At 38.5% G+C, this 13594-nt stretch overlaps 1 protein-coding gene across 3 annotated transcripts in view; it reads left to right on the forward strand.

Moving 5' to 3' along the window:
- Window positions 1-13594, forward strand: part of brsk2a (BR serine/threonine kinase 2a) — a 162817-nt gene that overhangs the window by 133936 nt on the left and 15287 nt on the right. For 2 of the 3 annotated variants that reach the window (XM_041997793.1, XM_041997794.1), the window contains exons 6-12: window positions 886-919; window positions 1042-1110; window positions 2571-2717; window positions 7706-7737; window positions 9805-9969; window positions 11180-11277; window positions 12819-12969. In XM_041997793.1, coding sequence (XP_041853727.1) covers window positions 886-919; window positions 1042-1110; window positions 2571-2717; window positions 7706-7737; window positions 9805-9969; window positions 11180-11277; window positions 12819-12969 — 696 coding nt within the window. Of the gene's footprint in view, window positions 1-885; window positions 920-1041; window positions 1111-2570; window positions 2718-7705; window positions 7738-9804; window positions 9970-11179; window positions 11278-12818; window positions 12970-13189; window positions 13256-13594 lie in introns of all 3 variants that reach the window. The other variant, XM_041997792.1, reaches the window with a different exon arrangement.

Consider the following 13594-nt stretch of genomic DNA (forward strand, 5'->3'; position numbering starts at 1 on the left):
GTGCAAATGTCATTCTTCTTTTTCTGTTTATTTGTTTCTATTCCCTACTCATCTGCATAATGCACTTTGACACATGCAATCAGGAAGGACATATTTGCATAGACTCGCATTTGAACTTTCCCCCATGACATGGTGGCAGTGTTATTATCGGACAATGTTTTGACAGCTCAAAGAGCTGGGCCGTCAAGGCCAGCATTCATAAGCATAACCAAGTTTACAGACTAGATAGTCCCTCATTAAAATCAGATATTTTGGTATTAGACTGAAATGTGTAGAAGACACATCTCACTGGCCAGAGAGGTTTTAGGAGAGAAGAGAGTCTGAGTTTCTAAAGCTATATTACAGGTTATTTAATCTGGTTTATTATAGACTAATGTATAGATTTAATTTTTCCTAAGATGGTTAATTTGGAAATATGGAAACGTCAAATTATACCAAGAGTTTATGAATGGAATGACAAGTCACTCCTCTGCTGCGCTCATCCGTAGCCACTGTGTTATGGAGCAGCTTTTGCGAGGTGGCTCCATAAATCTTCATATGATATTGATGCGTCAATCTAGTCATTGGCTTTACTGTCAGTCCATCCAGAGGCTGTAAAGATTAGCGGGTCTGTTCACTGTCTGCTGTGAGAAGATGCCCTTGACTGAGCAAACAGGAGGACGTCCAAACACCCTCAGGATGTCTAAATTTATGAAGCACACCTCAATCCATTTCCAGTTCATACATTTATTTCCTTTATGCTTGTTTAATGTTGGCTGTGCTGTCACTGTATTACTGACGCATTCTGCAAGACAGCTGCACAAAAGTCTTTGAATAACCTTTATTTTTCTATTGTCTTTTACTTTATTTCCTAATTTATTAATTGTTTGCTATTTTCCACAATAGATCTCCACACTATGCATGTCCAGAAGTCATCAGGGTAAGTCATTTTTCCACCAATTCACAATATTCTTTCTCTTAATTATCTAAATAATGATGTTTCTTATTTCCCTATGCTCTACATCATGTCAAAGCTTGCCTAACAAACTCTCTTGCCTTCAGGGGGAAAAGTATGATGGAAGGAAAGCAGACGTCTGGAGCTGTGGGGTCATTCTTTTTGCTCTTTTGGTGGTGAGTGTCAGCTTGCGCTTGACTATGATTGGGCTGTAAAATTCCCTGGAGTAACATAGCAAAATGCAATTTTTCAAAGATATTTTTGCTTTCCCATCCTATTCAATATGTCTAGCTTTATTTTGAAAACTGTTATGGCTCCAAACAAACAATTACAAAAAGCTAACCGTGAGAAAGAACAGTTTTAACTTTGCTCTGCCTCTATTGTATTAAAGTTTGACCTGCTAAGAGAGGATGGTGCAAGGCTGAAGCATTGAGCCTTAAACGTAAGCTCAATCGTCCTGGAGTTCGATTAAAAATCATAACACTTAGAGGCATTTATCGAAACAAGTTCCAAAGGCCCTAAAGCAGGTTATTTTTGCTCAACTGTGGATCAGAAAATAGAAGCATATTTTTATTCATTATCCTTTATCCACACAGAAGGCTGTATTCATAATAAGGTCTATTCTCTAGCTACATTATGTCTATGGTTCCCCAGCCATGCAGCCCTGAAGCTTTGTTTCATCAACAGCTGTATTGGAGTTCCTACACACTTCTGCTTTATGAATAATTCATAGAGCCAAGCTGAAAGAAGAGAGCCCAAAATAAATAGCAACGCTGACATGGCAACTTTTCGCCACAGGCCCTATGTATTTGTCATAGTTGGTTTTTTTTTCTCTTTCTCCCTCACTCTCTCCATCGCATATATGTGTGTATACTTGTTTTACGGCCAAACGTCTGTACGTTTATGTTGCGTTAACATGACCATTTTCTGATCATGAAAATTCTCCACTCAAAAGTTTTTTGTTTTTTTTTCTGTTTTCCTGCTCATACAGCACAGTCTCTCTCTTGGCTGCAAGATAGCCATTTGTCTGATTGCAGGAGACACGCATACTCCCCAGCAGTTAGCCTATGCTCAGATCATCTGTTACACAAGCCTCTTTTTTTTTCTACATCCTCATTTGTCAGCCAATCTTTTCAGTCTTTCTCCCCTGCTCCCTCCTCTCCATCTTCTCCTCTGGTGGAGGTTGCCATTCATCACACAGTCACATCTGTGAAGTGTCAGCACTGTCTGATGAATGACTCTGATGAGAGAATGCTAAATGAAGGAGGTAAATGAGAAATCTGGGTAATTATTAGAAAAAGCCCTGTTTTCAGCTCACCGCTGTTTATTATTTATTTTGCTTTGCACTTGATGGCAGAATGCCTCAAGTGGAGAATTGAACCGGTTGAGAAAGCAGTCACATTCAGAGACATGAAGGATTAAAACTTATATTGTGATTTGTTTCTCTCATTAGTCATTCATAATCTCCTTTCTGCTTTCATGCTCTGGTGAAAGTGGTTTTTTTTGTTGTTGTTGTTCTGTTTTTTTTTCTGCCACTTTAGAATTAAGTCCAAACTGTGTATTCTCTACCTTATTGTTTCAGAACCATACCATTCCAGTGTCTCTTTCCCTTATCTATCTGCTTCTGTGTTTCCAGGGAGCCCTGCCGTTTGATGATGACAACCTAAGGAATCTTCTGGAGAAAGTGAAGTTGGGAGTGTTTCATATGCCACACTTCATTCCTCCAGACTGTCAGAACCTTCTCCGTGGCATGATTGAAGTGGATGCCTCCAAAAGACTAACGGTCAGTTCACTTTAAAAAAAAAAAAAAAAAAAAAAAACCTGGGTGAAAAGACAGAATTATGATTCTGCTTCTTTGTGTTTGAGCATGTTTTTTTTTTCAGCTCATTACTTTCCATTTCTGCGGTGCAGGAAACATTGATGAACAGAGCTTTCAACCTTAATGGTACCAGTTTGAAGAAGGCAGTTTGCAGTAATATTTCACAGAAGATATCTTGACTTCATGATATGGAAACTGTAGGTGTGAAGAAAGGTGCTAAGCTCCTCTTAGTCCTTAAATAAACTTTGATAATAAACCAACAGGAGAAATGCAGCTATATGTGCATTCTCTGCTCTGACATCAGAAAGCTTATTCACTGATATGAAAAAGATCTGTAAAGAACATGAAGGTATGTAACAGTGTAGTGTATGCTAGGACAGGAGCACCATCTTGTAAGGACGATTATCGTTTCTTACTGTTATTGTTGCCTGGTTAGATTATATTTTATTTGGCTAAAAAGGGCCAAATCTAGCAGAGAAGGGAAGCACTAGAGAATGAAAAGGAAGAGAGAAAAAGGAACTTACTGGGAGTAATTGAATTGTGCCACTGTATGCAAAATCTGCTAATTAATAATCTGATATTGTGTCAAAATCATTCCCTTTTTTGGCCAGTTTATTTCAGTAAAGAAATTATATTACTTCCAAACACATTTAGTGCAATTTGAGTGTAGAAATTGTTCCCTGTAGTTAAAATTCAGAGTCTAAATGCACAACTTACTCTCAGAGCATGTGGGAATACATTAAGGCATCTAAATAAAACAATGTTTACCTTTAACTCCACAGTCTCTTTATTTCTCTATAATATGGTTTTCCAAAGTCTTGTGAAAAAATATCCTGAAAGCATAATAACTAGACTGCATATTGAAACAAACTGTTTAATTTGTAATAAACTATGAATACACATGCTGACAGATTTGCAGCAAATATGTATTTTCTACCTCAGAGCCATGTTAGCATAAAAGATCTCATAGTGTACTATTCTACATGAAAGATCCCACACAGCTAATACAGGCTTAGAGACCAAACACCTGAATTACTGTACAAATAGGTTAAGCACTTCAAAAGTGTAGATTTCCAGACAGCACCCACTACCTACATGGAAGAGACTGATCATCACTTTCACTTCACTATTCTTCTGTGCAGTGACAACAGGACTATATTTTCAGCCAGAGTCATTTAGAGCTATCAGTAGTGAGAGGAGGAATAAGGACTTGTAAAACATTTATTGTCCCCACAGAGCTCCAACATCACATTCATTTAGTCAGCATGAAGAGACAGGAGCAGATAAGACTGAATCCAAAGCAAAGTGCTGAAAGTTGTTTAAGATACTTGGACTACATTCCTCCCACTAATTAATATGGTTAATCTTTATCATGTTAAATGCATCCTCGCTTTCCTTTTACAGCTTAAAAGGTACATTGATTTCTGCACTGAAATATTGTCATCCATAATCTCTGGCCATGAGTGTGTAAAATATGTTGGAGAAACAGCTGATTATATTTAGATATAATCTGGGAAGTCAAGTCTTTTCTGGTCTGCATTAAAGGAAGGAAGGATGGTTGTTTCTTGGACTGAGAGCAAGAAAGGATAAAACTCCAAGGAGAGATGGCAAACTAAAATGTGTAAAATCAGTTTATTGCATTCAAGCCAGCCATTGTCTTCTTGCATATTTATTTATTTATTCTTCTTTAACGTGTTCCAAATATATTTGCCAGTTTTGTCAGAATTTGTCCTCATGCCCACTGGGTGAATTCAGGACAGGGCTGCTGCTTGTGTACTGTCCCTTTTTTGTCTTATTGTTTACTCATCACAATGCCGATCCTTCTTTACGAAGCAGCCAATCACCTTGGCAAAGAGGCTAGAAAAAGAAGTGAGAACAGACATGAAGGGCAGAAAGTCAGGATGAGAGGGAGAAATGGACAAAGGGACATGGAAATAATGAGAGTAGATAGATAGCACTGCCCTTAAGCTATCTTTTGCTTTTTAAATTTAGAGAATGAAAGCACGCAATACTCAAAACAGTAACAAGTTATTGTATGGGCGCACACACAAAATAACACCACAGATTTTCACACACATATACCACATTTATTCTCACTCTCTCTGTCGGCATTCCAGGTATCTCAGTGAATCAGTGCAACTGTTTCATGAGCTTGGTGACACCACTGTTGGTAAATGTTGCTGCTCCTTTTTCCCATGTCTTAGCTTATAAATAACACTAAAGTAATAGAAATCTTAGTGACGGTGAAACAGAGCAAAATAAAAAAATAAATAAAGATTAAAAAGCTGCAAAAAAATGCTTATTTAGAGAACTGGCAGTCTTATGGCTAGCACTAGAGATAAGCAGCATGAGCTAGAAAGATCATACCCTTTTATTATGCAGTGTCCACATAGTATACTTTATTCTTCTGATGAGGGCGGGTCACCCTGAGATGCCCAGATATGTCCACCAGACACCAGCAATGTCCTCAATAAGGGGTTACACACAGACCAAACTGCTGGGAGAGAATATGCTACCTGTCTGCTCCCCTCTTTTGCATAAGGACTCCAAACAGAGCTCTAGGGATGTGTTGTAAGCTCACAGAATGTCAAATAACCTTTTACTTTAAGCATTCTTGTAGTTTAGCGCTCAGTCAGGGATGAGGCAAGTATACCCAAGGGCAGTGATGAGGGAAGGTGACATTATTATTTCTTTGGATTATTTTTATCCTAATAATGTTGATTGGTTTCATCAAACTAAATATGAGAATATTAAGACTGTAGCTGTTGGCTGTGTTTCAGTACATCTTTTGTCACCTTTTGTTAATTAGATTTACTAGCAGATGCACATAAGTACACATAAAGCCAAGGCCTCACTCCAGTGACTGAGTGGGAGGGCACGTATCCGAGCTTAAGGGGCTTAGCCCAATAAAAGCTTTTCTCTTTATTTCCTGTCTCTGTCGTCAGGGCCCTGGAGGCAACTGGGCCAGCCACCTCAACGCAATCATCTCATCCTCACTATTCAAATGAACACTGGCATGCTGGAAAGACATGTTTCCATGTGATATCTAGCTGATGAAAAGGCTTGGCTAGCTCATTACATTAAAAAAAAGGGGGAAAAAATCTTCGTAGACAGATAATACCCTCACGGGATGGTGTAGATGAAGTTTCGTGACTGCTGGAATGAAAGTAGATGAAGTGAGCGGTTTTTTTGTCATGTGTTTTGATTAATATGTACCTCAGAAATCAGACTTTTTAAGGATGCACTGATATCACTTCTGTCAATTGACATAGATATTTATGGAGGTTATATGTATGTATGCATATATAGAAATGTGTATATGTGTGTGTGTGTATATATATATATATATATATATATATATATATATATAGTGTGTATATAGTAGTCCCATAGTTTATCCACTATTCTATTATATTAAGGCTTCCCATTAGGCCACATTCTCTTCTCTGAGCTATACTGCTCTTTTTGTTTGTTTGTTTGTTGGTGTGTTTTATATGTAGATGATGGCTTTGTGTTAAGATTTTTTTCCTTCTTCTTTCATCAGCTGACGTTAGATTTTCATGAAACAAGAAAAAACATTCCATCTATTCTGAAGGCTAGGTCTTTAGTCTGCTTGGTGTATTTTGGCGTGGTGGGACGGAATAATTCACCACCCATGCTAATTTTCCTTCAGACCATACACAGCAGTGATTGTGAAACATGTATACTCACATTCAAGCCTTCACTTGAATAAATACAAGCTTATATTAACATTAAGTTATGTTAAACATAGGAAAGTGCATACTCAAATTTGCACCCATACACAAACCTCAACCTACAGCAGTATTCCTTCTGCCTGAAAGCAGAATTGGTTCTGTCATTCAGAGCCCAATTGATGGGATACTGCATTTCAAACCACATCATTTTCAAGCATGCATGTGACACGAGTCTCCTGCCTCCAGGCCTTCAATAAAAGGCGGAGAGACTAGGTCACCCTTTGGCCTGTATCTGACAGCCACAGTGTCTCTGTCAATACTGTGACCTCTGCAGATGCAGTCAGGAGTCACCCGCAGTCAGTAACCACCATCTGCCTTGTTCTGTGACTGCACTAATATCACACGAAGGCATTCATCAGTTCTACAACACAGAGGTAGATCCTCTGGGAGGGTGGGTGGAAACATCAAGACATTGATGGAGACACATACACAACCCTTCTGAATAAGTGACAATAATTAGAGCTGCTATGTGCATCTCCTGTGGTTCCACAACAGTAGCATGAGCAAATAAAAAAGTCCCAGAAGTGACATTGATCCCGTTTCCCTCTGTGGACAGTTGAAACACAGTGGAGTCATTGTAGCAGACATCTTTCTTTGTTGCCCTTTGGCTCACTGTTTCTGTCTCTCTTTGCTTTTGTGTTATTGGCAAAAGACCATGTTGACAGTGTTGCTGACAAAGTGGCCACATTAGAAGTGTGATGACAAGAGTAGTATTCAGAGAGTGAGTGTGAGTGTGTGAGAGAGATTGGAAGAGAATGAGAATGGTAGATTCCCTTCAGACCAGAGGGCTTGGCACGGTCAGCAGCTTGTGTGAGCGAGATAATATTCTCTGTTTTAAGCTCAGTTATATCACCTCTCTCCTTTAAACTCTTACTGCACTTCAACTCATCCCTCTCTCTTTTCCTTAATGCATTCTTTTCCCCATTGGCAATATTAATATTTGAAGGCCTTATTATTTACTTCTACTGTAGAATCTCCCTGTATTTTCCTGTTTTATTTCCTTTAACCTGGTAAGCTCAGCACCTGTGGAAATCATACTATATGACATATTTCTATACACAGGAATGATTTCTTGTTTATTGCATTCACTTCTTTCCTTAATGTCTTTTAATTTAGTTTATATTGGTATTGTGAGAATTATTACATGCATTTAAGGGTTTGTGTACTAATCTGTATTTTCTCTCCTGTCTTTTACAGTTAGAACAGATCCAGAAGCACACATGGTACATGTAAGTACTCCTCTGTCTTTTCCACCTTCCTACATTCCCCACTCATTTCATTTGTTAGACATTCCTGCATGGGATGTAGACCTGAAGGGAGCTACTGCATGAAAAATGACTTTGAGCTTCAGCTATATACACAGGAGAACATTTATGCAGGACATGACTTCACTCAGGGGGGATGTGGGGGTAAATTGGTAGTGCATGAAAGAGGATGTGAATCATATGGTCAAATGAACAGTGAGAAGGCCAGAAGGAACAAGTGGGGATGAAGAGGCTGAACCCACCTAATCTCTATGTAGTCATCGTTTAATATATTTAGTTCATATCCACTTTAACAAGCTAACATAAATCTTTTGAGAAAGTTTTTTGCAACCTTTTTCATATACAGTCGCAGAGCAAGGATCTATGAAGACAGCCTATAAATATAACACATAAAATATACGCTATATGGTTTGTTATATGTTAAAATAGTAAACTTTTTTTTTTTAGATTAGTGGTTTAACAGATTTTTTCCCCTATTTAACTCAAATATAGAATTTTGTTGCAGTGCAGTATCAGAGATGAATAATGGGAGGAGTGTGTTACTCCTAAAAGCGATTTGAGTTATGGTTTCTGTCCTCAACTGAGAGACTATTGAAGCAGACAGCAAGACTGATAAAAGAAACAAGAGCAGACAAGAGCTGGAAGAGGAGACTAATGTAGTTTGAGTTTTGTCAGTGAGAAAGTTGCATGCCTGCCTGTCCCTGCACAGCAGGCTTGCTTGTCAAGTGACTGGTGGAATGAATGAACAAATGAATGAAGGACAGGGAATGCTTGTATGATAACTTGGTGGTTTTCCAGAATCTGAGCACCTCATCTGTGGTCAGGAAAAACACAAGCAGGCACGTGTGCCCATTTTTCAGAAGCTAAAACACTGTACACAAATTTAAATAAGAATATGAGGCTAAAAAAGCAGCTAGTAACCAGTTTTTTAGGTGCATCTCTCTTTAACTAAAGCAGTTATTTTGACCTCCCATTAAATCCTACCCTAAAATAATAAATTTATATATAAGGGTGGGTCTCTGCAAGGTAGTTTAGAGTAAGCAAACGTCTGTACTTTTTTTTTCTATTGATAAAATCTTGTTTTTAACTAACAAGCCATCCATAAACAGAATGTGAAGACTAGACTCAATACTATTGATCCATTAACTGCTTGAATGGCCCAAGATGGGTGTGGCTAAATGTAACATGAAATGAGATTCTGCCATTCTAGTCTGAAACTCAATGGGTTTTTTCTGTGGTCACATTTTCTACTTGTTTTTCTACTTTTTAAAAGAAATATTTGAGTAATTTAAACCTTTAATTTGTTTTAATTTTTCTTGTCTTTTTTCTCCCTATCAGTAGTTGTGTTCAGGTGAATGGTAAGGTTGGGAGTAACTTGGGGTGAAGGCATCACTGCAGATTAAGTTCACAAGTTGATAGCACAGGTATAACAGGGGATTTGTGTCATTTTGATTGCTGCTGATGGGGTTCATGCTTCACTGAGCTCACTAGAGGAAAAATAATAGATTCAGGTAAAGAAGTAACGAGGAGCATATTGATTCAAATCTTTTTAAATATCCAAGTCTGTGAGTTTTGGCACATTTTTAGAAATAGAAGTTGCTTTTTTTGTTGTTGTTTATTTTGTTTTAATCGGATACTTGAAAAGAAAACATCTAGAAAATGGTTTCTAAATGTAGCTTAACCTTATATTTTAAGGGATCCGTTGAAACTGGCAGACAAAACAGAGATATCTGGAAGAGTAATTGATGAAGAAGCTTACTAAACTAAAACTAAGTCATCCATCTGCATCTTCAGTAATATTTTGACACCTATTCATCTTCTGAAATGTATATGCAAACTAATTTAACTTTGGAAAAGCATGAAACTATGGATTCTTTGTAAATCAAGGTCGTGCTACACCAAATGTTCAGCAGACTGAACAGCACACAATAAAACAGTAAATGCGTTTTCATCTCACTAAATATCACAAAAGTAGGGGCCACAGAGGTTAAACGTTTAACTATTTGTGTTGTGATTTGTTTACATTCTCAGAGGGGGGAAAAATGAACCAGAGCCAGAGCAGCCTGTGCCCAGGAAGGTGACCATTCGCAGCCTGCCCTCTGCAGACGACATCGACCCAGATGTCCTGGACAGCATGCACTCCCTGGGCTGCTTTAGAGACAAAAACAAGCTACTGAAAGACCTGCTCTCAGACGAGTGAGTGAACAAATATACAAAAGGGAGGGATGGGGAAAAGAAGAATGCATGTCAGAAGTTTTACATTTTAAAAGGAGAAGAAAATAATGGAAAAAGAGAAACAGCTGAAGACAGGGAGAGTAGGAGGGGGCTGCAATAAAGGTAAAAAGCCGACTGCCATCAAAGGATGGGTGTGTTCTAGTGTCGGTGTGCAGAGTCAGCCATGGTTTTTCCCAGCTCTTATGAAATCCTGTGAAGCTGTCATTTTAGATGTCAGAAGCCATAGATCACTTAACTGTTATCACACTGTGCTTACACCGCTTTGCCCCTGGATACATTCCCTTCGAACTTATCCTGGTTTACGAACACACTCACGGGTCACATGTTTGATGTTCTGCTACTGATGTTTGCGTCTCAGAATCACATGCTTGTGTTTTGCTTCAACAAATTTCCATCCATTCTGGAAAGACTAACCATTTAGTCTTTCAAACACACTTGTTACTAATTTGAACCTACAGATTTGCAGACTTTTTTTCTTTTCTCTCTTTTTTGAGCCCTTCATTTCTCATTTAATGCTAAACAAGCATTGCTCTATCACTATGCCCTCTAGCCATTTCCTGCATTTGCTTCCTTTCTCCAGGGACAGTCTTGTAATAGTGCTGCATGGAAGGAAATCTGTGGTCTCGATTTCCCTTTCCCTGGTTCATTTTAGCTGAAGTTGCAGGTCGTTGTCTCTTTGCCTCCCACTGCTTTCCAATCTGTCTTTATTAGAGAGGGCCAGTCCCAGGGCATTTTGCTGAGAGAATGTTGCATAGAGGCTAAAGACATTACATTCCCTGATTCGCTGAGAAAGAAAAGGTCAAACTCATAATGTTTTGATACTTTCATTAGACTTAATACTTACCAGCAAGCTCTGCATATAGAGATAGACTGCCTTCTAAAGAAAATATATGCATTATATTATGGGATAACTTCATGATCTGTAAAAAAAAACTTTTGTTTAACAGATGAAAGCAATTTATCTTATGTTTCTTGCATATCCTTCAAAAGAATAAATGAATAAAGATAAAGAAAACTAATCTTAATGACATGTTTTGCAGTTCATGTATGTGATTTTATATGTTTCACTGCTGAACGGATTTTGATTATGTGCATGTTAGAGTATGAACTATGTGGACAAATTTACCTTTCTGCTCTTCTTTTTGTTTCTTTTTTAATCGCGCCTTTGCAGTGAGAACCAAGAGAAGATGATCTACTTTTTGCTATTGGATCGTAAGGAGCGGTACCCCAGTCAAGAGGACCAGAACCTTCCCCCTCGCAATGAGATTGGTGAGGCCTGGAACAAGAATGTATAAGTACAGATCAAGAATGTTTTTTTGTTTTGTTTTGTTTTGTTTTTTTTAACCGGCAAAGGATAATTGTAAGAAGATGCTTAAATGTAACTAAGATGTATTGTCTGGCTTTTAAAAAGACATCCACACAACCATTCATACCACAGTTTGCCAGTCATTGCAGGGCCAACACCGAGAGACAAACAACCATTCACGCTCTTACTCACCAACAAATTAACCAAATATACATGTTTTTGTACTGTGGGAGGAAGTCAGAGTACCTGAAGAGAACCCACGCATACACAGGGAGGCAACTGCACTAATCCTAACAACACTGTGCAGCCCATAACCACAAAAAGACAGTTTAGACAACACAAGAAGCACAAAAGGAAGAAAACAGACCAACACCGAAAGGAATGAAGCATTTTACCACCTTGAACTTGATAGATTTATTAGATCAATAAATAAATAAAAGAAATAAGGGAAAAGGAGAAATTATTGCAGTAAGAAGCGTTCTAGTTTGAGAATGCTTACGGCTGCAATAATAAACATTTTTGATAGGGAGCTGATGAAGGTAAGCTTATTTCAGTCAGATAAAACATTGACAATGTGCAGGCTGTGTTCAGAGTCTATAAAAAATGTTCATGCATTCACAAATAAATTGGTACCAGTTATAAAGAAACATATACATACATTAGTGTGGCATCATAGACTGCATATGTTACATAGTTCTGAACATAATCATAGTTAACTAGTGAATATAACTTTTTAACATAGCTTTATATTTAAAGAGAACAACACAATCCAGATAATGAGTACTACCAAAACTCATGCTTATGTTCATTGTACCTGAACCATCTTTGAAGAAATTGAGCCATCTCCTGTTCCAGCAGTAGTGGATTTGCTCTCCATTAGAGAGAAAAATGCTCAGATCATTGAAAATAAAAAGTCTTCTCAGTGAAAAATGGCAGCTCACATGGAAGTTATCTATTGGCTTTTTGAAAAACTGACCTCTGCTTCAGTTCAGGTGTTAACTCATCAAAAAAAGAGATGCACCACAACAAGGCACAAACCTCTACCCACAGATACAGAGATGCTCCTCTCTGACTCCTGTCAGGATTATTTTCTGACAAGAGCCTTGCAATGGAAGTAGTAGTATCAGCAAATGTGTGTGTGTGTGTGTGTGTGTGTGTGTGTGTGTGTGTGTGTGTGTGTGTGTGTGTGTGTGTGTGTGTGTGTGTGTGTGTGTGTGTGTGTGTGTGTCTGCTGTTAGATACCGACATTTTGATGAATAGACTCCTCCTTCAGTGAATGTGATACAGTCAATGCAGTGGCCATTAGTTCAAGGTCTGGGAGGAAACCATTACTTACTCTCTATTAGTTAGAACGTCAATGTGATCAGTGCTAAACATCAGTCAAACTCACACATATACATGTAATGCAGAGAATCACTCAATACGTACAAATACTCATATTACCTTGTGGACATGTCAGATGCTTTGCATTTATTCACAATCAATGTTTTGCTCTTTGGTACAGATCCCCCAAAAAAGCGGGTGGACTCCCCCATGTTGAATCGTCATGGCAAAAGGAGACCAGAGAGGAAGTCCATGGAGGTGCTCAGTGTCACAGATGGAGGCTCACCTGTACCAGCTAGGAGGGCGATCGACATGACACAGCACGGACAAAGGTACGCACGAAGGTGGAAAAAGAAAGAATCAATATATTTATGAATGAAGAGAGACAGACTTAGCTGTGTGTGGTTGTGTGTGTGTGTGGATGTTCTTGCATCCAGGTGGTGTTGTAGCAGCTCTGACAGTTAGTCTGGCTCCAGTGTCAGCAGACTACAATGTAGACAAACATAAACAGAGACTGACTCTCTGCTTACTTTGTCTCCTGTCTCACTGTAGTAAATCAGTGTACAGTAAAAGCTTGGATATTCCTGACGCCAGAACAAAATGCAGCAAAGATGAAAGGTATTCAAATGCCACTCACTCCTCATGCTTTCACCTTCTCTCGCTCCATGTCTCACCTCCCCATGCAAAAACAGGAAAAAGATGCAGCAGTGCTTTCGGCCGAGTGTTTTATGTGTAGCTTAAAATGGCTTCAGAGGTCTATTTTAAGCAGCTTTGACTCATCTAGAAGTTTTAGGGGGGGGGGGGGGGGGGGGTAGTTCCAAAAGTTAAAACTCTTAATTAATTTGAATATGAAACTGAAGTAGACCGCACATTTGTAATTCAGAGAATTAGTATCAACATCCCCACCGGTTCCAGTATTAACTCAATTATCTCTTCCTCTCATAATCTGAATGCATT

This window comes from Melanotaenia boesemani, chromosome 10 (assembly GCF_017639745.1).
Source record: "Melanotaenia boesemani isolate fMelBoe1 chromosome 10, fMelBoe1.pri, whole genome shotgun sequence".
Classification (NCBI taxonomy): Eukaryota; Metazoa; Chordata; class Actinopteri; order Atheriniformes; family Melanotaeniidae; genus Melanotaenia; species Melanotaenia boesemani.